The 26108-nt window shown below is 40.9% G+C and overlaps 1 protein-coding gene across 8 annotated transcripts in view; it reads right to left on the bottom strand.

Annotated features, from left to right (window-relative positions):
- The window catches only part of disp3 (dispatched RND transporter family member 3), a 492179-nt gene that overhangs the window by 5727 nt on the left and 460344 nt on the right, over positions 1 to 26108 (bottom strand). For all 8 annotated transcript variants that reach the window (XM_087980574.1, XM_087980573.1, XM_087980579.1 and 5 more), the window contains 4 exons: positions 19160 to 19305; positions 15969 to 16128; positions 11815 to 11928; positions 6677 to 6843 (listed from right to left, as the gene is read on the bottom strand). In XM_087980574.1, coding sequence (XP_087836700.1) covers positions 6677 to 6843; positions 11815 to 11928; positions 15969 to 16128; positions 19160 to 19305 — 587 coding nt within the window. The remainder of the gene's footprint in view (positions 1 to 6676; positions 6844 to 11814; positions 11929 to 15968; positions 16129 to 19159; positions 19306 to 26108) is intronic.

The raw sequence follows: 26108 nt of genomic DNA, 5'->3' as shown, positions 1-26108 counted from the left end.
GGTGAATAATATAATGGTGAACATCAATAAGCTTTGCATGTTCAGGAATGATGCTGAAAATCTGTAACAAAATCAGATATTGTTGGAGAAACTCAGCACGTCTGGCACATCTGTGGAGAGAAAAGCAGTGTTAATAGTTCAGGTCCAGTAACCTTTCTTCAGAATTCTTCTTCAGAAATGTAGTTATAATCAGGGATAATATAGTCGGGGGATAGACACTCTGGCTAGGATCGAGAATCCTGAAGGTGATGTTGCCTGGGTTCAGGATATCTCAGCTAGGTTACAAAGGAACTTGAATTGGAGGGGAATAGCCAGCTGATGTAGTCCAATGCAGGTACCAATGATATAGGTAGAAAGGTGAAAGAGGTTCTGTTAGGGGAGCTGCACGAGGATAAATTATAAAGCAGAATCAAAAATGTATGGTGGCTCAGTCGTTAACACTGCTGCCTCACAACGCCAGGGGCCTGGGTTCAATTCCCGCCTCGGGCAACTGTCTGTGCGGAGTTTGCACATTCTCCCCGTGTCTGCGTGGGTTTCCTCTGGGTGCTCCGGTTTCCTCCCACAGTCCAAAGATTTGCAGGTTAGGTGAATGGGCCATGCTAAATTGTCCATAGTGTTAGGTGTAGGGGAATGGGTCTGGGTGGGTTGCTCTTCGGAGGGTCGGTGTGGACTTATTGGGCCGAAGAGCCTGTTTCCACACTGTAGGGAATCTAATCTAATCTAATCCAATGCGGATCACTACCTGAATCAGGACCTAATTTGCACAGGATAAACAAGATTACAGAGGTACTGTAAACTGTGGGAGAAATAGGTTTGAATTCATGGGACATTGGCATCAGTTCTGGGGAAGGAGGGAGCTGTTCCAATGCAACGGGCTCAGAGTCCTGGTGACTCACAAAACTAGTAGATAGGGCTTTAAATTAAATAGTGGGGAACAGGGTGGGTTCAGATGTATGAAAAATTAGAAAATCAAGCATCTGATTGCAAGTTAATAATGGGCTGATTGTTACCAGAAAATAAAAGGAAGGGACAGAATGTAAGTGTCATATTGCACCAAGGAAACATAGAAGTGTAGGGGAAATTTGACAATAAAACAAACTTTGTGCAAAGCATTTGGAAGAAGGTAGATGAATGATGGTGTAAAATGAACACGATCTTATTGCCATCACGGAAACAGGCTTCCAAGGAGATCAAAACTGGGAATTTAACATTCATGACTATTTCACTTTTTGGAAAAATAGGGTGGATGGAAAAATAGAAGGGATAGAAAAGAGGGTAATAGATAAAAGATAAAATGAGGACAGTTGTGAGAGACAATCGAGGCTTGGATGATATAGGGTCCAATTGGGTTGAATTAAGTACCATCATCACCACTAAGAGAAATTGTATTAAGTAAACTAATAGGTTGAAGGCACTTAAGTCCCCTGGCCCTGATGGGTCCAAAAGAGGTAGCTAAAGAGATAGTGGATAAGACCATAAGAAAGACCATAGAAATAGGAACAGGAGTAGGCTGTTTGGCTCCTTGAGCTTGCTCTGCCATTAATAGGTTCATAGATGATCCGACATTCCGTACATCCATTTTCCTGTATTTATAAGAATGCACTGGTTGTATTTTTCCAAACAATCCTTGGATTCTGGAAAAGTACCAGAGGATTAGAAACTGCCAATGCAGCACCAATATTCAAAAAAGGGATGGGGGCAAAATTAGCCTAACATATGTTGTTGGAAATGTATTGGAATCATTTATACTGATAGGTTAAGTATTAACATGGATAACAAGTTGGCAGTGGAGTATAACGTGGGCAAATGTGAAGATGTTCATCTTAGAAAGGCGAACAAAAGAACAGCGTATTATTTAAATGGTGAAAAACTGCAGAAAGCTGCAACAAAAAGGGACATGGACGTACTTGCGCACGAAAAACAGAAAGCGAGCACACAGGTGCAGCAGATAATCAGGAAGGTGAATGGAACGTTGGCCCTTATTTCAAAGGACTTGGTGTATAAGGGTAGAGAAATCTGACTGTAAATGTACAAGGTACAGGTGAGACTACAGCAGCAGCTTTCATTCCTTTATTTAAGGAAAGATTTCATTGGAGGCAGTTCAGAGAAAATTAATTGGAAAGATCCCTAGTATGGAGGGATTGCCTTAAGAGTGAAGGCTGAAAAGATTGGGACTCTACTCACTAGTGTTTCAAACAGTGAGAGGCAATCTCATTGAAACATATAGGATTCTTAAGGGGCTTTACAGGGAAAATGTTTTCCGTCATTGGAGAGTTTAGGACCAGAAGGTATAGGAGAAAGTGAGGTCTGCAGATGCTGGAGATCAAAGTTGAAACTTTATTGCTGGAACAGCACAGCAGGTCAGGCAGCATCCAGGGAACAGGAGATTCGACGTTTCGGGCACAGGCCCTTCTTCAGGAATGAGCAGAGAGTGTTCAGCAGGAGAAGATAAAAGGTAGGGAGGAGGGACTTGGAGGAGGGGAGTTGGAAATGTGATAGGTGGAAAGAGGTCAAGGTGAGGGTGATAGGTCGGAGTAGGATGGAGGCGGAGAGGTCAAGAAGAAGACTGCAGGTCAGGAAGGCGGTGCCGGGTTGGAAGGATCCGGCTGAGACAAGGTGGGGGGAGGGGGGATGAAGAAACTGGTGAAGTCCAAGTTCATCCCCTGCGGTTGGAGGGTTCCCAGTCGGAAGATAAGACGCTCCTCCTCCGACCGTCGGGTTGTTGTGGTTTGGCGGTGGATGAGTCCAATGACCTGCATATCCTCGGTGGAGTGGGAGGGGGAGTTGAAATGCTGTGCCACAGGTTGGTTGGGTTGGTTCGTCCGGGTGGCCCAGAGGTGCTCTCTGAATCGCTCCGCAAGTAGGCGGCCTGTCTCCCCAATATAGAGGAGGCCACACCGGCTGCAGCGGATGCAGTAGATGATGTGGGTGGAGGTGCAGGTGAATCTGTGGCGGATATGGAAGTTTCCCTTGGGGCCTTGGAGAGAAGTGAGGGGGGAGGTGTGGGCGCAAGTGTTACACCTCCTGCGGTTGCAAGGGAAGGTGCCGGGAGTGGTGGTTGGGTCGGTGGGGGGGTGTGGATCTGACAAGGGAGTCGCGGAGGGAGTGGTCTCTACGGAAAGCTGATAGGGGAGGGGAGGGAAATATATCCTTGGTGCTGGGGTCTGTTTGGAGGTGGCGGAAGTGACGGCGGATGATGCGCTGTACATGGAGATTGGTGGGGTGGTAGGTGAGGACCAGTGGGGTTCTGTCCTGGTGGCGGTTGGAGGGGCGGGGCTCAAGGGCGGAGGAGCGGGAAGTGGAGGAGATGCGGTGGAGGGCACCGTCGACCACGTCGGGGGGGAAATTGCGGTCCTTGAAGAAGGAGGCCATCTGTGTTGTACGTATTTTGAACTGGTCCTCCTGGGAGCAGATGCGGCGGAGACGAAGGAATTGGGAGAATGGGATGGCGTTTTTACAGGGGGCAGGATGGAAGGAGGTGTAGTCCAGGTAGCTGTGGGAGTCGGTAGGTTTGTAGTAGATGTCCGTGTTGATTCGGTCGCCTGAGATAGAAACAGAAAGGTCTAGGAAGGGGAGGGAGGAGTCCGAGTCTGTCCAGGTGAATTTGAGGTCGGGGTGGAAGGTGTTAGTGTAGTGGATGAACTGTTCAACCTCCTCGTGGGAGCACGAGGTAGCGCCGATACAGTCATCAATGTAGCGAAGAAAAAGATGGGGGGTGGGGCCAGTGTAGTTGCGGAGGATGGATTGTTCCACATACCCTACGAAGAGGCAGGCATAGCTGGGGCCCATGCGGGTGCCCATGGCTACTCCTTTTGTTTGAAGAAAGTGGGAGGATTGGAAAGAAAAGTTGTTCAGGGTGAGGACCAGTTCGGTCAGTCGAAGGAGGGTGTCGGTGGAAGGGTACTGGGTGGTACGGCGGGAAAGGAAGAAGCGGAGTGCTTTGAGTCCTTCGTGATGGGGGATGGAGGTGTACAGGGACTAGATGTCCATGGTGAAGATGAGGCGTTGGGGACCGGGGAAGCGGAAATCCTGGAGGAGGTGGAGGAGGTGGAGGGCGTGGGTGGTGTCACGAACGTAGGTGGGGAGTTCTTGGACTAATGGGGACAGGACCGTGTCGAGGTATGCCGAGATGAGTTCGGTTGGGCAGGAGCAGGCTGAGACGATGGGTCGTCCGGGGCAGTCAGGTTTGTGGATTTTGGGCAGGAGGTAGAAACGGGCGGTGCGGGGTTGTGGGACTATGAGGTTGGAGGCGGTGGATGGGAGGTCCCCTGAGGTGATGAGGTTATGGACGGTCTGGGAGATGATGGTTTGGTGGTGGGGGGTGGGGTCATGGTCAAGGGGACGGTAGGAGGAGGTATCTGCGAGCTGGCGTTTGGCCTCAGCGGTGTAAAGGTCAGTGCGCCAAACTACTACTGCGCCTCCCTTGTCAGCTGGTTTGATGGTGAGGTTGGGGTTGGAACGGAGGGAGTGGAGGGCTGCGCGTTCCGAGGGTGAGAGGTTGGAGTGGGTGGGGGGAGTGTGGGAGTTCAGGTAGCGGTTAATATCGCGGCGGCCAGAAGGTATAGTCTTAGAGTAGAGGTGCATCAATTTAAGACTGAGATGAGGAAGAATTTCTTCTCCCAAAAAAAGATTCTTTTCTGAGTCTTTGGAACTCTTTGCCACGGCAAGGAGTCCTTGTGTATATTTAAGATTGAGATTAAGATAGAGATAGAATCATGATAGAGATAGATAGATTCATGATTAATAGGGGAATCAAGGGCTATGAGGAAAACTTAAGAAAGTGAACATGGGAAATGTTGGATCAGCCAGGAGCCTATTGGAGTAGAGTCAAGGTACCAAACAGCCTATCCTCTACCTATTTCCAGTGGTCTTCTGGTCTTAACAGATTGCAGGCAGGGCAGGAGAAGTTCCTGGAGGCCAGTGACATTTCAGTGCAGCTGACAATTAGGTTTAAGAAAGTCCGTAAGCGATATATCTGAGAAATATTGGAGCTTGGAAAAATCACAGGCAGAGTGTCAGCACAGTGAATCTAACTATCTGTGAAAGAGCTGGAATTATGTAGGTGCTGGAGTGCAACGTTGGGAATCCAATGGAATGCAATTTCAGGAAAGATACTGGCAGTCATTGCGGTAGTTTGTGATGGATTGGCTATGGAATGAATTTTAAGGCGAGACATTTGGAAGTGGAGATGTGGGATGTAATGAGATTTGTAAACCATAGTGTCATTAACATCTGGATTGGAACACTGTTGACCCCACTGGCCATTTAAAGTGCAGTCTGAAGAGTGTTTTACCACAGATTGTCTAAGAATTAATATTACCTCATGGTAATTCTGTTTTTTAGAGTATAAGTTATGCATAATTTATGGATTGTTTTACTTTTCCAGTCTTTATAAGATAGCTTGGTTGGTTGGTTTGTTCAAAACAGTAAAAACGTGAGGCTTTACTTTCTTAACCGATACCTGGGATTTCAAAATGTGTTCATTTTAAACAAAAAAAAAGACACTCATCCCTACAGGAGTATAACCTAAATGTGATGGACTCCCATCTAGTCATAACGAGAGAAGCAGGTAGATAGACTCCATTTGACCTTAGTTTTTAGACAATCCTTTACTGAATGTAGGAGTGGTTTCAAATGCTAGATTCTGTAGCCAGCATTCTTGGTGTAGCTGTTCATCTCAACAGGTATTTGTATTATTGAGTGATAGAAAACAAATGGTGAGCGACTCGGACTTTCCAATGATTTTCAACAGCTGTGCATGGTTGGTTACTATGATATTAAGTGATGATTCAACCCGGTGTATGATTGTGTTTAAATTTCTCTCAAGTGTAAAGCTATTGATCAGGGGAATGATATATTTTCTATACTTCTCCAAAATGTATTTTACACGTATATTCCCATTTACTTAGTTTCACAGCAATTTAGAAAGAAATAACATTTCGCCTCTTGTTCTCTTGTTTAGTTGTCTAAAGTAGACTCTACTCATTAGTTATCTCACTCAGCTGAATTGTGTTTGCACTGAATACAAAATGCTCTGTTACCATTACTGAAACACTTCTCCGTTCATAGAGTTTTAAAACCCTAGCTCGTGACCCTTAACATTTCCTTCTTAGTTTGAAGTCCTTCAGTGAAATTCACTGGAAAACAATTATGCCATTTCGCAGTTGCCCTTGTAAACTCCTGTTTGCTCCTTACAAAGGCAGTGAAAGTTTTGGGGACTCCCTGTGCATTGAGTCAGATGAGCCAGTGTGGGCTATTTAATTTGCAGTTATCTTTTAGCCTTGAGAATATTACTGGATGGGATCATTATTGTTCAATACTGCCTCGACAGATAATATCTGTTTGATAACCACTTGTCATCTTGAAGAATGGCACTTCAATTGGATCCATCTATGAGTTTCTTTAAGTTCAATTGTAAATCCCGCAACTAAATGGGATCAATAAGATTTGTCATGATAAAAGTCATGATATTACAACTTGATTCAACTCATAATTCTGAAAAAAAATCAGTCACCCTTTTTTCTCAGAACTAAAAGAATTATTACTTTTTCCTATAATTTATAGTTTGCAAATGGAATTGGCAACAAGATGAAAAGGTTGTAGACTGTCGTGCTTGATGTTGGGAAGGTGCACTCCATCACTGAAAGAAATTGAACTAGCTGTAGGTTCTACTTACGTCGGTCTCAGTTATTGGAAGGTTTTCTCCTGCTAGTAGGTAACCCTCGACAAGATGGACACAATAATCCACAGAAGAGCCCACTAGGATGGACAGAGAGATGGCTTCCACAGCTCCCATCTCCCAGCTAAACCAATACATGATGGCAACCATCAAGCAGATAACACCTGGCAAAATATAGTGGACACGCACATATTAATACTAAAATACTCAAATCCAAAGACAATAACAAGAAACAAGAAGGAAGTTAGTAAAACAATGCCCAGAGAAAGGAAAAATAGGGTATAAACTTAAGCTAAGAGAAAGGAGGATCTGGAGTTCACTATGTGCAACAGTGGGTGAGACAGAACACTCATAATATTTAAAAAGTTAAAAGCCATATCTTTAAGGCCATGGACCAAGAGCTCAAAATTAGGAATAGAATATATGATTACTTGTTATTTTTAACACAAACATAATGGGCTAAATGTCCCCCTTCTGTGCGTTAAATTTCTATGATTTGTTAAAAGAATGATTCTACTTAAGAACCTTTTTGCAGCCAGTGAACCATTATTGCAGTTAGACACAGCTGTTTTCAGGCAAACAGAAATCAAATTTTAGCATAGCAAAGCCCCTTTAAATAACAAAGAAAATTAATGTCAATGTATTATTCTTTGGTCAGGACACAAAAGGTATTATCTGATTCTTCTTTAAAAATAGAATCATAGAATATTTTAAGGATACCTGAGATAGCTGACGGAGCCTTGATTTAACATTTCATTAAAATGATGCCACTTCTGATAATACAGTATCTCTTTAGTACTGGTATTGTGTCAGTTTGTGCTCAAGTCTCTGGATTGAGATTTCATTCCCTAAACCTTTTACTCAGAGGTAATTCTTACCTAATGAGCTATGGCTCAACAATGATTGATGATTTTGGCCAGGAAGTTCCTTTCTTAATTTTCAATTAGTGTCATGTGATCTTTTATACCTATCCAAGTAGGCAATAAGGCCTTTGTTAATGTCTCATCTGGAATATGGTACTTCTAGGAGTTGTCCACGCCTAAAAGCCTTCTGTAGAGACCATTCCCTCTGCCACACCCTCGTAAGGTCCATACACCCCACCAACCACTCCTCCACACCTGGCACCTTTCCCTACAGCCAAGGGAGGTGCAATACCTTCTGCCACACCTGCTCCCTCTTACCTCCATCCAAGGCACCAAAGAATCATTCCAAGAACAGGAGAGATTCACCTGCATTTCCTCTAACCTTATTTACTATATCTGTTGCTCCCAATGTAGTCTCCTATACATCGTAGAGACTGAGTGCAAACCCGGGGACTGGTTCAGGGAACATCTATAGTCTGCATGCTCCAATCAACCTAACTTCCCAATTGCCAGTCATTTCAACTCTGTCACCCACATCCCCAACAACATGTCCATTCTGGGCCTCCTCCGCCACCAAAATAAGGCCACACATAAACTTAAGGAAGAACACCTCATCTTTTGCCTTGGGAGCTTACAACCTGATGGCCTCAACATAGAATTCAGCAGCTTCCAAATCTCACCACCCATAACAGGACCAGTCCTCATCCCAGGACCAGTCCTCCCTCTCCATTGTGCCCTCTTGACCTGACCTAATCTGTCTATCTTTCTTCTCACCAATCCCGTCCAAACGTCCCACTGACCAATCCCATTCACCCTTTACCTGTATTCACCTATCGTCCTCCTACCTATCTTCCCCCCAGCCCTACACCCCTCCCTCTATTTATTTTTCAGCCCCCTTGCCTCTCCCCACTTCTATGAGTTCAACACTCCCTAAGTATCATATTAAAGTGTCACCTTAGATGATGTAATCAAACCATTGGAATGTAACTTAAATCCATGATTGTCTTGTTCAAAGCCAAGAAGGCTCCTAAAAAGGAAATTTTAAGAAAGATCAACATTTGTAAATTTTGGTCTGATAATAGTCTTGTGGGTCAATCCTTACTGCAAAATATTAAAACTAATGGACACAGGGAATTTAATCTGGGTTAAAGTTTTATCTCCAAAAAATAATTGACACCATAGTTCAAGTAAGGCAAATTCGGTTTGAGTCTGTTACTGATTTTATATGTGACAATTTCACTCTGTTATTGCTTTTCAGTGCAACAGTTAAAAAAAATATACGTAACAATAATCACAAAAATAAGTTCCTAATGCCAACGTTTCATTTGGTGATATCACTGTGGTGATGGTCAATTGTGGGGATATGTATAGACTCTTGAGATGAAATCGCATTAGATTGATAGTGCTCTCTGCTGATTCACTTCAGCATTTAACTTCAGCAAATTATGTATTTTCTATAGTGATAAACTTGTCAAATAATTTATCAGTTAGTCTACTCTACCTTCAACCATCAATTGTTTTCATTTCAGAATTCCATGAATGGAAGAGTATTTCACAACTTGTACTGAGGAAGCCCCTTTACACAAAAAGATCCTGTTGTGCTTCACTGACAAAAGAAAAATAGATGCGGAGTCACAAAATAACTATTAGGAGCCTCAGTTTACTTTTAAGGAGGGTCTTAAAGGAACAAGAGAACTATCTGGTAATAGAAGGTAAAGCTACCAATTTTGGGTGAAGAAATGGGCAGGGTGATGTGTAATTATAGGACTGGAGGAGATTGCAGAGATATGGAGAAGTAAAGATAAAAGTTTGAGAGATTGGGGGCTACTGTGAATCAGCAAGGATAAGGGCTTGCTGCTGTTGATAGGCAGTTAAGTATAGATTAGCTGAAGTCAGTCCCAAATACTATATAAATTAAATTAAATGTTATAAACTGCTGCCTCTGTGGTAACATAAAGTTTACATTCCTTTGAGTAACCATTAATAGGCTTATTAAATGTAACATTTTACAAAGCATGATATGAGCTGATGTCCTGCTGGAACTTTACAGATATATTCCACATAATCTGAAAGCACAATGACATTCACGATTTTTGCACGTTTATTAATTCTTTATAAAGTATCAACCCTTTAGTCTACATCACCTCAAGGTCTTTTATGACACCCATTAACATTTAATCTTTATTCCCACTCCTCTTCCCCACTTAACGCATTAATCTCTGACAGCATTCTGAGTTGCTTTGGAGAATGCTTAGGATACATGAGCTCTCTCGTCATTGTATCGAAGAGTGGGCTTGGGATGGAGTGGGATGGCACCTTCTCTGCAGACATGAACATTTCTGAAACTCCATCAGAAGATAGAAGTACATCATTGTCAGTGAGGAACTAAATTTCTGAATCAGTATATATAAAGTGCTTCTGGATAGCATTGAAGTCTTTAGGCTGGATGACAATTTGGGTGACTACCACAAGCATTTTCTTTTCAAGCATTCATGCTTATCCTACATGTAATCTCAAGTCTTAACAAGGGCTTGCATTTCCATTCTAGATTTCTGCAATGTTCAAGAGATTTGTTCTTGCTTTGAAGACTTTTTTTTCAACTGTAAGGCTACCATTTGTTTATTGTCGCTCAATACTTTCCTCAGATGGTAGTGTCCAATGATTTTCAAGGCTCTGAGTATTTTCATAATAATTGAGTAAGAACAGGGGCTGACTCTGTACTAGTTTCTTCAGGAAATCTGCTGTCGCCTTTGTTTCTCAGTCTTCAAGTCTTCTTTGTGTCATATGATTGCTAATATCCAGGTCTTCAGTTTAACAGTCTCTTTAAGAATATTGGACAACTACAACTTCTGGCTACCTCAAATATCATAGAATCATAGAAGCCCTACAGTGTGGAAACAGGCCTGTAGGTCCAACAAGTCCACACTGACCATTCGACGAGTATCCCACCCAAACCCATTCCCCATTACTCTGCCCTGACTAATGCATCTAATGTACACATCCTTGAAAACTATGGGCAATTTTGCATGGTGAATTAATCTAACCTGCACATCTTTGGATTGTGAAAGGAAACCAGTGCACCCAGAGGAAACCCATGCAGACTCAGGGAAAATGTGCAAACTCCACACAGTGTGTCGCCTGAGGCTGGAATCGAACCAAGGTCCCTGGTGCTGTGAGGCAGCTGTGCTGACCACTGAGCCACCGCATTGCCCATATCTTGGAAACTTGTTTTTAGTCCAGGCTTTAGAGATGTAAAGAGGGGAAAATGTGTAGGAATTGAAGGAAAACAGGAAAAACAGTTTCAGGAGTCCTACTTCACAAGATTTGTTGAGTTGGTTCTTCCTGATTATTAGAAGGCTTCTTCTTGGCCTGTTTTTTTCAAATTCATTCACTGGTTTGCAAGAAGCACAAGGTAGCTAGTTCACTTCAAAAAAAAGGTCTCTGATTTATCATTTAAAATCACAGCTTACAGCAACTGCTGAAGGAAGAAATCAACTGGCTTTCTTTCAGGTTAAAGTGTCTTACTGCAGAGAATAGAGAGGAAGCTCCTGATTGGAGGACACTTGGTAGTTTTTTTGCACATGTTGTTCCTCACCCTAAGTTATTCAGTTACCAGACAACCAATTACATAGTTGTCGGGAAGCAACAGGTTTTTGTAATTGATAACTGGTGACTAGACCATAGAGCAATCAATCTCTTGTTGCCAACTAGAGCTCCATCTGAATATAGAAACCCTCGATTCTAGTTGCTTGTTCACAATCTAAACTTCAATTAATTCTTAATTTCTATGATGCTTGCCTTGTCTTACTCCACATTCAGTGCACTGAGCTGTTAACAAGTTTAGTTTGGTAGAGAATGGGGGTGGATGTTATTTGGATTTTCTATTGCCAGTTTTCTAGATTAGTGGATATGTTATTGACTCAGTTAATGACAAAACATAGATTAGAATTTTTGGAAAATAATTAACAAGCATTGTGTGAATATTGAAGAAATAGAAAATAACTTGCATTGATGCAATGTATTCTGTATCCTCGAGTTGATTCATTACATTATTTTTGAAATGTAGTCAATTCCATTAAATAAACTTAAGTAAACATTCCTGCAAATTTTCAACAGTATATCTTTATTTAGCTGCAATCTTAAGGTGTTACTGGAAAGCAAAATGCAAGTCATTAAAAGTTAATCTGCTCATTTATTCACCAGTTTCAAATCCTGTTGCATTCCAAAACTGTGTACTGACAGGTAGGATGACACAATCAGTGGTTTTCTTACCTAGAATGGTCAGCAAGACTGGTAAAAGGAGTAGAACATGGGTGGTAAAAATAGCGACTGCAGCAACACAAATTATCAGGGAGAGAATCAAGCTATATAATGCACTCTGAACACCTGCAGGGATGGAAAAGACAATATAATGTTTCCCAAGTCATTTCAAAGGATAATGGAATATAAAACCATAGCTAAATAACAGTGTTTTGTTATTCTATCAGGCAACCTTGTGACAATATTCTTTGTGAGACTGAAGCATCAGTATGTTAATCAACAGATGCAAAACCCCTTAACCTACTATCAGATATTGTCCTTTGCTAACAACCACTTGCAATCTTCTGGTAGCCTTCACAGCAAGACATTTAATTGCAGCAACAATATCATATCATTTAGTACTTAGTAGTTTTCTGTAAAAGTGCAATGGTATTTACGTTGTCTTGTTTAATCTTTAATGATATGTAACCTAACTGGAAAATACATAGGACTGAGTTCAATAAAAATGTTGTTTGCTGAGCTGGCTAAGTCTTAAATGATATAGCTACTGGACTGAGTCTACAGAAGATGTGAAAGAACCAAGAAGAGGGAAAGATTTACCTGCCTTGTCCTTTCCAACCTACCTGTCACAGATGCATCCATCCATGACAGTATCAATAATAGTGACCACCAATGGTCCTTGTAGAGATTAAGTCCCATCTTCACATTGAGGATACCGTGCATCGTGTTATGTGACATTATGCTGTGTTAAATGAGGTGCTGTCGGCCATCAGCAGCAGCATTTTATTCATCACAACCTGTGACCTCATGGCCCTGTTCAATGAAGATGCTGCAAGGCATGCTAGGAGCAGCACCAAGCAGAACTAAACATGAGATGTCAGCTTGGTGGCTACTTGCATGCCAAACACTGGACACTGCATGCATACACTGGAAATAGTTATGTTAACCCACAATCAATGGATCAAATCTAAGCTCTGCTGTCCTGCCAAATCCAGTTGTGAATGGTGGCGGACAATTAAGTAACTAACAGGAGGTGTAGGCTCCATAAATATATCCATCCTAAAGATGGGGGAGTCCAGCACATCAGCGCAAAAGAGAAGACTTAAGTATTTTTATCCATCTTTAGTCAGAAGTGCCAAGTAGATGATCCATCTTGGCCTCCTCCTGAGGTTCCCGGTATCACAGATGCCAATCTTCAACCAAGTTGATTCCTTTCACATGATATGAAGCCTCTGGATGCTCCCATGGTTAAGGGCCATGACAACATTCTAACAACAGCACCAAAGACTTATGCTCCAGGATAAGCCAAGCTGCCAAGTGAAGCTGTTCTAATCCAGCTCTAAAACTGGCATACATTTGATAATTGACTCTTAACTGTCTTTTAGGGGATTAGAGATGGGCAATAGATGCTAGCCAGTGACAACATGTCTCAGAAATGGAAAAAGATAACTGGACCAACAATACAAATGTTGTGGCTACAAGAATAGGGCAGAGGCAAGACATTTTGTAATGAGTAACTCATCTCCTGTCTCCCAATTGTTTGATCACCATTCACAAGGTACAAGTCAAGAGTATAGTGGGATACTCTCCACTTGCCTGGTGAGTACTGTATCAATGAATGCACTCCAACATCATTCAAGAAGCTTGACATCATCCAGAAAAAAGCAGCCTACTTGACTGTTGTCCCATCCACCCCTCCAACATTTACTCCCTTGACTACCGATACACAGTGGCAGCAGTGTGTACCATCTAGAAGATATCCTTCAGTAAGTCACTAAAGCTCCTCAAGCAGTACCTTCCAAATCCAAGAAATCTATCTCCTAGAAGGAAAAGGACTGCAGGTGCATAGGAGCATGAGCATGAGAAAGCTCCCCTCCAAACCACCCACCATCTTATTTGGAATTATATTGCCATTCATGGACTGTCTTTAGGTAAAAATCTTGGAACTTCTTTCCTGTCAGGGCTGTGGATGTCCCTGCATTCCAAGAACTGCAGTGATTCAAGAAGGTAGTTCAACACTGCCTTCTCCAGGGCAATTAGGGATGGACTATAAATAGTGACCCAGCCAACGACACCCACATTCCATAAACAAATTTCAAAGTATCTATTTCCAATTGCTCAAGAGAAGATGTTGATGAGCATTCTTTTTGGGTGGAGTTGGTAACTCTGTTAGCTGGACAGCTGATGTGTGATGCAGGATGATATGATCAGTGCTGGTTCAATTTCCACACTAGATTAGGTCAGTATGACCGATTTCGCCTCTGATTAGGGATAGTCAATATGGCTTTGTGCATGGGAAATCATGTCTCACGAACTTCATTGAATTTTTTGAAGAAATAACAAAGGGGATTGATGAGGGCAGAGCAGTGGACGTGATCTATATGGACTTCAGCAAGGTGTTTGAAAAGGTTCCGCATGGTAGACTGGTTAGCAAGGTTAGATCTCATAGAATACAGGGAGAACTAGACATTTGAATACCGAACTGGCTTGAAGGTAGAAGACAGAGGGTGGGGGTGGAGGGTTGCTTTTCAGACTGGAGGCCAGTGGTGCGTCACAAGGATCGGTGCTTGGTCCACTGCTTTTCTTCATTTACATAAATGATTTGAATGTAAATTTAGGAGATAAAGGTAGTAAGTTTGCAGGTGACACTAAAATGGGAGGTGTAGTGTACAACAGGATCTTGATCAGATGGGCCAATGGACTGAGGAGTGGCAGATGGAGTTTAATTTAGATAAATGTTAGGTGCTGCATTAATGGTAAGATCCTGGGAAGTGTTGCTGAACAAAGAGACCTTGGAGTGCAGGTTCATTTTTCCTTGAAAGTACAGTCATAGATAGATAGGATAGTGAAGAGCACATTTGGTATGTTTTCCTGTATTGGACAGAGCATTAAGTAGAGGAATTGGGAGATCATGTTGCAGCTGTACAGGACATTGGTTAGGCCACTTTTGGAATATTGTGTGCAACTCTGGTTTCTCTCCTATAGGAAGGAAATTGTGAAACTTGAAAGAGTTCAGAAAAGATTTACAAGGATGTTGCCAGGGTTAGAGGATTTGAGCTACAGGGAGAGGCTGAATAGACTGGGGCTGTTTTCCCTGGAGCGTCAGAGGCTGATGGGTGACGTTATAGAGGTTTATAAAATCATGAAGGGTATTGATAAGGTAAATAGACAAGGTCTTTTCCCTGCGGCGGGGAAGTCCAGAACCAGAGGCCAGACACTTAGGCTGAGAGGGGAAAAGTTTAAAAGGGACCTAAGGAGCAACATTTTCACACAGAGGGTAGTGCGTGTATGGAATGAGCAACCAGAGGAAGTGGTGGAGGCTGGTACAATTACAACATTTAAAAGGCATCTGGGTGGATACATGAATAGGAAAGGTTTAGAGGGATATGAGCCAAATTCTGGCAAATAGGACTAGATTAGGTTAGGACAACTGGCCAGCATGGATAAGTTAAACTGAAGGGTCAGTTTCCATGCTTTACATCTCTATGACTCTAGCCTGAGGTATGGTGACCCTCATCTCCCTCTAATGAAACAACATTCTGGTCTTCTGGGACTTTGGTGATTACTATTGATATAATCAGTATAGTGAGGATACATGCACAATGCTCTGAGTTAGGGAGCACCAGGATTTTGACCTAATGATGATAAAAGCCTGGAAACAGGGAACTGCTGCATGTCAAACAAAAAGCAAGAGCTAGTTTCCTTTATAAAGGGGCCAAAAACTAAATTCAGGCAAAATCAAATATATATTCTCTGCCAATCAGAGGACAATGATATTTTATCTGTGCTGACCAATTGCCATATCTTCTGGATCTGAAGCGGATTATGAAGGATCTAGTTTTCTGGAGGCCATTGTAAAACACCAGCGAGTACAAAGTGCATGGATTATTATGGAGTGCAAAGCAATGCTATTTATGTTCTCATTTGAGAAAGAAAAGGGGCTGATTGCCCTACTCCTGCTCCTGTATTCACCTTTTGTATAGCAACACCTGAAATGAATCACCTACAAACAGTTCTTTATGTGCTATCTATTGTGTAATCTGGGTCTTCTGATCAGTTCTATTTTAATTCCAGCGACAATACATTTATTTCAAACTACCAATTGAAAATCTCAGGCACTTGTATCTTATCTCATGAACTCTTACACTGATCTTCCTGTGACTTGCCTATTATTTCCATGAATATCTGTTTCCAGTGCTCGCAAGTCTGGAATCCATGACGTAGTGATGATTGTTCCGAAAACTGATGTAACTGCTCTTGAAGGTAGTTCTCCCATTTCAAATAGTCTGCATATGTCTGAAATGATGACTTTCCTTTATAAGTTGTCTGTGAAGAATCAAAGAGACAACAAAAGGAATCAAGATATCTTCAATATATATTGTATCAGTTAAGTCATATTTCTGTCTAAAATACAATGCCAAACATTTTTGTGGGGTATACCATCAACAGCTTTTGTTTCTAATTTAAATTATTTGATCCCTTGATTCTGGAATCTTGCCAAAATTGTTTAGTTTTTCTTACTCTCCTCTTAAAAGTTTGTTGGTTGGATCTCATTCATTCCATTTACACGTACATTGTAATTGGCACATTGGTTTGAACTACTAATATATTAAGTACCATAGTTTCCTGGTTTCTTGGCAAATATTTCTTTCTGAACCATGATCACAATGTGGTCCCATATGTCACTTTTGTCTGTGGAATCATGCCTTGGATAAACTGACTGCTGAGGTTGCCTATACAGAAAGTAGATTCTCCACTTAAAGTGCTCCACTGTATGTGAAAAAATCAGGACTTTTTCAGCCTCTTACTATGTGAGGCAAATCACTCCTTTTTTGGTTCACTAAACAAAATTCTTCCTACATGGTTCAGCTTTTACACAATGACACACTTTGAAATTACAAATGGACCCAACTGGAATAAATTCCATCAGTGTTAACATGATTCCTCGTAGGGTGATGTTCATTTGGTTTTCACCCATATTCTTGGTTTGTTGAAGAAAACTGTCCTGTGCAGCAGATGGCATCAGAGACTTAAAGAAAACATCATTTTCTCCTCCAATATTACTTTATTCTTCTGGGCAAAATCTTGGGTTTTTGTTTTCGAGCACATTTGTGGTTAAGATAACGTCCTCTAGAAAATTAATCCCCTGATCTGCTTTAGGCAGGAAATGACATTCCATAACAATCCACTGACCAGCTATAATGCAGTGTACTTTTTGCACATGCAATCCCTTTATCAGTAAAATGATTGGGTCCTGAATGAATGTGGCACTAACAGTTGCCTTCAGTAGACTTAATTCTCATTGGTTTCCACATGTGGTGGAAAACTAATGGAGGTGATTTCCTGAGTGAGAGAAAGTGAGAAATAAAGTCTGAAGGACATATACTCAGTGATCACACATATACACACTTCAATAAGAGAACTGACTGGATATCGGAAACAGGCGCTTTGTTGATTTTTCCTTTACCAGCACAGGGATGCTGAGACTGATCATAGCACATTTCAGTGGCTAAGTATCAATTGACATTGGTAGAGACCTATGCTTTGTGATGAGTATAACTTCTGCAATAGGAGAAAAGAAAAACTTTATTTTCAAAAGTAGTACAACTGACCAAGATTTATTAAGATAAAGAAGCTCATGGACATTGTGTTAGATGGGCAGATATCTTTAGGGCATTAAGAGGCTGTGTTGAAACCTAATGTGCCCTGCAAAACAAAAAAAAGATGTTTAGACTGGAAAGGCAAATTGGAGCAGAGAAATCAAAGGAAAAACATCATTTTGGGGTTTCACCCATTTGGAACAATTTCACAACATAACTGTTTTAAATAGATGTTGATATTCTCTTGCAGGTTGAACAGTATGTTACAACCACATGGATTTCCATTCTCCTGGGATTCATGATTCAGGTTCTGCCTTGGGTCAAGAATGAATAGCAGTCCTACTCTTAAAAACATGAAAAATATAGAGTTTGGAGCTGGATTAGGCCATTAGGCTCTACCTGCTTGCACTGCCTTTCACTCTGATAATGGTTGTTCATCCAACTTAGTACCCTGTTCCTACTTTCAGCCCATATCCTTTGATTCCTTAGTCCTGAGAACTACATCTACATCATTCTTGAAAGCCTTAATTGTGTTGGCCTCAACAGTTTCCTGTGGCAAAGAATTCTGCAGGCTCACAACTCTCTTTCAAGTGAACAAATTTCTCTTCATCTCTATCCTAAAAAGCCTGCCCTGAACCTTTAGACTCCTATCCCTGGACTCCCTGGTCATTGAGAACATCCTTTCTGTATCTACTCGGTTTAATCCTGTTACAATTTTACAGGTTTCTATGAGATCCCTCTCAACTGATTCAGTGTCTCCCCGTACATCAGTTCTGCAACTCCAAGAATCAGTCTGGTAAATCTTTTTATCGCTCCCTCAACAGCCAGAATATCCTTACTTAGATATGATTTGGAGGTGCTGGTGTTGGACTGGAGTGGACAAAGTTAAAAATCAGACAACACCAGGTTATAGTCCAACAGGTTTATTCCAAATAAACCTGTTGGATTATAACCTGGCGTTGTGTGATTTTTGACTTCCTTATATAAGGAGACCAAAATTGCACACAATAAGACCACACATCTGCCCATCCAATATGCTTGAACGTTTTTTATCTTAATAAATTTTGGCTTGTTTTAATTCTTTTGCAAAGTAAAGTTTTATTTTTCTCCTGTTCCTGAAGGTACATTCACCACACGGTTGCAGAAAGACATCCCTGCTCTTATACTCGAATCCTCTCACTATGAAGGTCAATATACCATTTGCCTTCTTCAATGCCTGCTGTACCTGCACAGTTACTTTCAGTGACTGGTGTACAAGGACACCCAGGTCTCATTGTATACTCCCCTTTCCCAGTCTATTACCATTCAGATAATAATCTGGCTTCCTGTTTTTGCTAACAAAATGGATAACCTCACATGTACCCACATTATATGTATCTGCAGCACATTCGTCACTTAACTTGTTCAGATCACACTAAAGCTTCTCTGCATCCTACTCACAACAGACACTCCCAACCAGCTTTTTGTCATCTGCAAACTTGGAGCTATTTAATTTCCTCATCTAAATCATGAATATAGGTGATTGACTCGTGATCTGACAGATCCCATACAGGAACGCTGAAAGTATGGCAACTAATTATTTCTTGCAGCGATGTTAGTGCAATCTTGATACCAACAGTTGATGGGAGCTGGCTTTCTGCAAAAATGCTACTGGAAGACATAAAGGCAACTTGTTTCATGTAAAGAGCTTTGGGACATTTAAAAAATGCAATCATGATGCTAATAAATTTCTTGATATTCTTATTTTGAAAGCTTACAGATTCAAAGGCCATTGAAATCCACTGGACTTTGCCATCTTTTACTCCAACAGCACCATGAGACAGTTGTCCAGGAAGCAAGTTAGGCTCTGGAATGCTCTTACATTCTGGATGTAACATTTGCACGAAGGTTGAAATACTGTAACCTGGGAAATAAGAAGAACTTAATATTACTTACAAACCTTTGAAGTTGATATATGATAGAAAGGCCAAACTCAAATCTGTATATGAACTTCAGCAAAGTATTCAACAAGGTTCTACATGGTAGATTGGGCAGTAAGATTAGATTAGATTAGATTAGATTAGATTAATTACATTACAGTGTGGAAACAGGCCCTTCGGCCCAACAAGTCCACACCGACCTGCCGAAGCGAAACCCACCCATACCCCTACATTTACCCCCTACCTAACACTATGGGCAATTTAGCATGGCCAATTCACCTGACCTGCACATTTTTGGACTGTGGGAGGAAACCGGAGCACCCGGAGGAAACCCACGCAGACACGGGGAGAACGTGCAAACTCCACACAGTCAGTCGCCTGAGGCGGGAATTGAACCCGGGTCTCTGGCGCTGTGAGGCAGCAGTGCTAACCACTGTGCCACCGTGCCGCCCACCAAGGTTAGATCACATGGGATCCAATGTGATCTGGCCAAGTGGATAGAAAATTGGCTTGAAAGTGGGAGACAGAGGGTGGTAGTAGAGGGTTGCTTCTGACAAGTGGTGTACCATAAGGTTCGGTGCTAGGTTTGCTGCTTTTTGACACTTATATAAATGAGTTAGATGTGAATATAGGGGAAATGGTTAGCAAGTTTGCAGATGACACCAAAATAAGTGGTGCAGTGGACAGTGATTAAGATTATCTCAGATTACAATGGGACCTTGATCAGATGGGTCAATGGGCTGAGGAGTGGCAGATAGAGTTTAATTTAGATAAATGTGACGTATTGCATTTTGATGAGGCAAACCAGGGCAGGACGTAAGAGACCGAGGGGTGCAGATGCATGGTTCCTTGGAAGTGGAGTCACAGGTAGATAGGATGGTGATGAGGCATTTGGCATGCTTGCCTTCATTGTTCAGAACTTTGAATATAGGAGTTGGAATGTCATGTTGCAGTTTTTCAGGACATTGGTGAGACCACCTTTAGAATACTGTGTACAATTCTGGTCGTCCTTCCATAGGAAGATGTTGTTAAACTTGAGATGGTGCATAAAAGATTTACAAGGATGTTGCTGGAACTGGAGGGCTTGAATTATAGGGAGAGGCTGAATAGACTGACGCTACTTTCCCAGGAGTGTTAGAGACTGAGGGATGAGGTTACAGAGGTTTATAAAATCATGGGGAAATGGATACGATGAATAGCTAAGATCTTTTTCCGAGGAGGAGTCCAAAACTAATGGGTAAAGGTTTAAGATGAGAGATGAAAGACTTTAAAAGGACCTGAGGGGTAACTGTTTAACACGGAGGGTTGTGTGAGTATGAAACGAGCTGCCATAGCAAGTGGTAGGTTGGTACAATTACAACTTTTGAAAGGCGTTTGGATGGATATATAAATCAGAAGTGTTTAGAGAGAGATGGGCGAAATGTTGGCAAATCCAACCAAGTCAGATTGGGATGTCTGGTTGGCGCAGATGAGTTGGACTGAAGGGTCTGCTTCTCTGCTGTATGACTCTATAACTTTAAATGACAGGAGCTGAGTACAGACTAGATGTTTGATTAATTAGGTATTATCATGCCAACAAAAGTGTATGTTCCAGCTTTAAATCCTTGTCTGTGAAGAGTTTACTGATGTTAGTCATTGAGCCACAATAGGGGGCACGGGAAGGGAATGGGTAGTGCTGGCAGCTTCAATTGGCGTCAAGGCCCTCTAGGCTACAACTGCACAAAATTCAGGCAGAAAATTATCTTTTGGTCTATCTAAATATTTTAAACTTTAGGATTCACAACATACACACTCTTAAATCATCTGTAATCTTAAAACCATAAGATTTTGGCTCATTGAGTCTGCTCTGTCATTCTCCTGCTTCTTCCCATGCTAATCAAGAACCTATCTCTGTTGTGATGATGCTGCTGTTTTAACAAGGTTACGGTGTCCTTGGCTTTTTATTCAGAGATGTCGTAAAAGACACAGACTCCGAAAAGTCTAAGTGTGAATGGTTTTAGGGCCAATTGCATTATAACTGCAGATATTACCTCAGACTTTCAAGTTTAAGAAAAGCACTTGTACAATGTCAGGGAAGTGGCCAGTTCTCCCAGCTCAGCTTTTCTCTGGTTTGGTTTGACTATTCACTGAAAGCAGTCAGGCAGTTGAGAAGCTGCAAGACCCAAAGAAGTAGGTCCATGCTGAACCTTTCTCTCTGACTTCTCTCCTGTAAGATCCTGTGTTTGATTTTACCTTCTATGTCAAGGGGTGTTTATGGGGATTGTTGCAAGTATTTGGAATAGCATCATTAAATGGGGATAGCCTGTTAGGTTTTTGGATAGGTTAAGTTATTCGGAATACTGTTCCCTTTTGTTTGTGTTTCATTTGGTAATGTTGTAAATAAATTCTGATTTGTTTGAAGCTAAGTGGATTGACCAGCTGCATTACTCCTGGAATATATGCTTTATGCCTGCTTAAAACAACTAGAAATGTTAGAGTCTGGGCTGCTTTCATGAAATGTTTTGAGGGGTCTGGCCTAGTCCATGACACTGTCTTAAATATTTTCAATGACTTGGCTTCCACAGCCTTTTGCAGCATTGTGTTCCACAGATTGACCACCCTCTTGCTAAAGAAACATTTTCCCCTCATCTCAGTTCTAAAGGGTCATCCCTTCACTCTGAGGCTGTGGCATCTTCTCCACAGCCATTCTATTCAGACCTCTATGTATTCTGTAAGCTTCAATAAGATCCCCCCAACTTTCTAAACTCCAAGTACAGAACTAGAATTTGCAACCACTCCTTGAGTGACACCTTCATGTCTGGAATCATTCTTGTAACCTTCTACGGACCTGAACTAGAACTCCTTGCACCCTTGTGCTTCAGATTTCTGAAGCCTTTCCCCATTTAGAAAATAGTGTATGACTCTATTCTTCCTACCACAGTGCACAGCCTCATATTTTTCCCACGCTGTATTCCATTTGTCACTTCTTTGCCCATTTTTCTAGTCTGTCCAAGACCTTCTGCAGCATCCCTGCCTCCTCAACATAACCTGTCTGTCCACCTATCTTGATCTCCTGTGAAAAGCAAGAAAATAGATAAAGAAAGCTTTGATTAATTTGTGGGAAATATCTGGAAAATTCTTGACAGGTGTCCAAGCCACACCCACTCCTCCCCTTCCTAATAAAACTCAGGCCAGGTCATTGGAGTTAATTGAGGAGTTCCTCTGATCTTGGCAATTCTATGCAGTATCGATCTTTTGTATAAAGGAAGAGAAAGCATAGTTAGCATTTTTCCATCTCCCACGTTTCTGTAATCGAACAAATACAGTTTTCAAAGGAAATATTTTTTAAAATGTTCAACTTTCCTGAAGATTAATTTTTGGAGAATGCAGAGCAATCCTGTTGAGTTGACAAATCTCTTTAGGGAGATCATTAGAGTGCAAAAAAAGCTAATTAAATGGGCATATTAATGATATTTAAAGCTTTCAGAAGATGATTAAGAAGGAATTAGGTTAGAAAAGAATGGACAACTATCAGTTTTGCAGTCAGAAAATATGGGCTCAGCCTTTCTAATTCTGCTTCATGATTATTTTGGCTTTACTGCAAGCCATTGCATATGACATTCATATCAACCTTCATTATCCCACCCAAAAAATTAGCTAAGGGTGCAGAGGCCTCATTAAAATGCGATACTGAAAGGAAAACTGTTTACAACAACCTCAGAAATTAGTTGCAGAAAAATTGCGTCCGATGCACTGAAGCTCGTTTGAGAGCCACACGTAAGGCTCAATAATTTTTACTATCAAGTTACAGACCATAAATTATATTTTTATGCTATGTGCAAATTGGCTGCTTTGTTTCCTAGATGATATATTAAGACCATACAAAATAGGAACAGGAGTAAGTAGTTTGACCCGTTGAGCCTGCTCTTTCACCCAACATTCCTCACATTCACATTCCCGCATTTTACCCAGAACACTTGCTTCTCCTAATGATCAAGAATCTATCTGCAATATACCTTCAATATATACAAGGACTCTATCTCAAAAGCTTGCAGTTGCAAAATGTTCAAAAGACTCACAATCTTCTGGGAGAAGAAATTCCTTCTCATCTCAGTCTTTAATTAGCACCCCTTCATTCTGAGACTATGCACTCTCAGCCTAGACTCTCCCATGAAGGGAACTATCCTCTCAGCATTTATCCTGTTAAGCCCTTTAAGGATCCTATATGTTCCAATGAGATTATCTCTCATTCTTCAAAACTCCAGTGAGTAGAGTTCCAAAATGTTTAACCTTTGCTCATAAGACAATTTTCCATTCCAGGTATAATTCTAGTGAACCTTCACTGAAGTGCCATTAAAATGATATCTTTCCTTAAATAAGAGACCAAACTGCCCTTAGTACTGTAGATGTGGCCTTACTTGCACTATGCACAGTTGTAGTAAGTCTTTTCTAATCTTATATTCCCACCCTCTTGAAATAAGGGCCAATATTCCATTAGACTTCCTGATTACCTGCTGTATGCATGTGCTAAATTTCTGTGTTTCATGCAAAAGGACCACCAAGCCCCTTTGTATTGCAGCTTTTTTCTAATTATATTCAAAAATAATAATTTAGCTGATGTTGTGAAAAATGCATTTATTATTCTACATTGCAAACATTTTTTTCACACTATTGAGATTAAATTCATACCACACATCTATGACCAATTGACACAATGCTGCTGGAACATGAAATTGTTCCACATCTTTTGGATTCTGTCTTTATACATGTCCAAGGCCTAAGCAGCACTGACTGACAGGAATAACTGCAATGTCAGTGTTGATTGATTTCACATCATAGACTATACTGTCGACAGGATGGGTTTTGTACATGTCCAAGATTTTCTTTGGATTGTCTTGCTGGTATCACATTCTACATTTTTTGTTTGATTCTTTCAACTACTCACAGCCATCCAGCCTTTCTCATGAATGTGGATGACAATGCCTCTCTGAGATTGCTTTTGGGAAGAGGTTAGATTAGATTAGATTAGATTACTTTACAGTGTGGAAACAGGCCCTTTGGCCCAACAAGTCCACACCGACCCGCCGAAGCGCAAACCACCCATACCCCTACATTTACCCCTTACCTAACACTACGGACAATTTAGCATGGCCAATTCACCTGACCTTTGTGCTTGAATATCACCATTGGCTTTAATCTTTGTCATTGCACCATACAAGACAGAACCATTATGGATCACATTTTTTTGTGGTCAGTCATCTTTAAAAGGATGTGTTTACTGCAAGCTTTGGTCTTATTTACTGGCATGTGTAAGTCCGTCAGTGTTTCACCCATATTTCCAATGCATAAACAATTTGCATCGATAACAGATAACAAAATGGTGGAATTTAATCACTGATAATTATTGAGATCAGGTGACATATGCTGTGAAATAATATTTTTTTGAATGAGTACCAAATCACACATTTTCATGAATCTTATGCACCATTTGGTACAGACCTTGAAATTTGGAATACTATTTTTCTTCTCTTATGAGAGCATAGAATTGGATAATTCCAAGGATGGCATTTTGATTATTTTGCTGATGTTAGTTCACCAATTCTGCTACTTTTAAATTAGAATGTGTATATGTGATTCTATCTGAAAGATATTGTGATAAATCATGTGATACACTTTGCCTTATTGATTGGTTCACGGGGATGTACAGGAATGCCGGACCTATGTGCAGCTCTTGACTTGGGCCCTGGACTTACTGCATGCCACTGACATGAGCTTAGTGGGTTCTCTAAAGCCTTGAGCCCTGATCACTGGGCCCTGATGTACCCCTGTGTCCTAGGCCCTGGGGTGGCTCGGTACTTGTGCTAGAATTGGTGAAGGAAAAACCTAAAGTTTCCCAACACTGCCTTTAAATTTGTGAACTGCTGCAATTGCTGGTAAGTAAGAATTAATCACAAAAAATCTACACTTACATGAGATATGTGGAAAATTATGTATTTTTAGGCCAAAGTTAATGAGGCTGATTTTTACAATGATAACTTTAACATGAATATTTAAATCTAAGTTTTAGACTGAAATATATAGATGCACATACAGACAATAATATATGGAATTTGCTTTGTTCCTAAATATGATGATTATATAGCATTATGCATAGAACAATTAGTTGGATATGGGTCAATAAATTACCACTTTTCAGAGTATTTCTGACTTAGTATCATCACAAATATTGTCTGTAACTGCAGCATTTATCTTCGACATTACTTCAAAGTAGCTGTTGAATGATTTTAAAAGTTACAGTGGGCCATTGTTTGTAAACATTTCCTGTAATCAACTTGTTTAAAGATTTCGCTGTTTTTAAACAAAGACTGCCCCATCCTGGCCACTGAACTTCTATATCAGTTCCTGACTGTGACTGAAGTGGATCCAGAGAAGCAATCTAACTGTCTTTGTGGATACATCTCAGGATTTATATTCACTTTAGTGCTGAATGTGCACTTGATAACTCTTGATCAACACGTGTGTGCATCAATTAACTGCCTGGAGTTTGAGTACTTTTTTCCAGTTGTGAAGAGCATAACAAATGTACCTTTTCCTGTAATATATATGTTTAGCTTTTTAAAAAAGTTTTAAAATACATAGACAGTCACTTCTATTTTTCAAATTTTCAAATTTCAAAAACATTTCAAATGTGTTTTTAAATTTGAAAAAAGCAAATACATTCACATCAAGCAGAATATGTCACAGTCTCAAATCTTGACCTCAGTAATCACTTGAATTACAGACAAACTGTCATTTTGGAAATTATAGC

Source organism: Chiloscyllium plagiosum, unplaced genomic scaffold, assembly GCF_037043375.1.
Source record: "Chiloscyllium plagiosum isolate Xiang-an unplaced genomic scaffold, Cpla_swu_hap1 HiC_scaffold_37, whole genome shotgun sequence".
Classification (NCBI taxonomy): Eukaryota; Metazoa; Chordata; class Chondrichthyes; order Orectolobiformes; family Hemiscylliidae; genus Chiloscyllium; species Chiloscyllium plagiosum.
The sequence above is the reverse complement of the archived record's forward strand: the minus strand, read 5'-3'. Positions and strand labels throughout refer to the sequence as shown.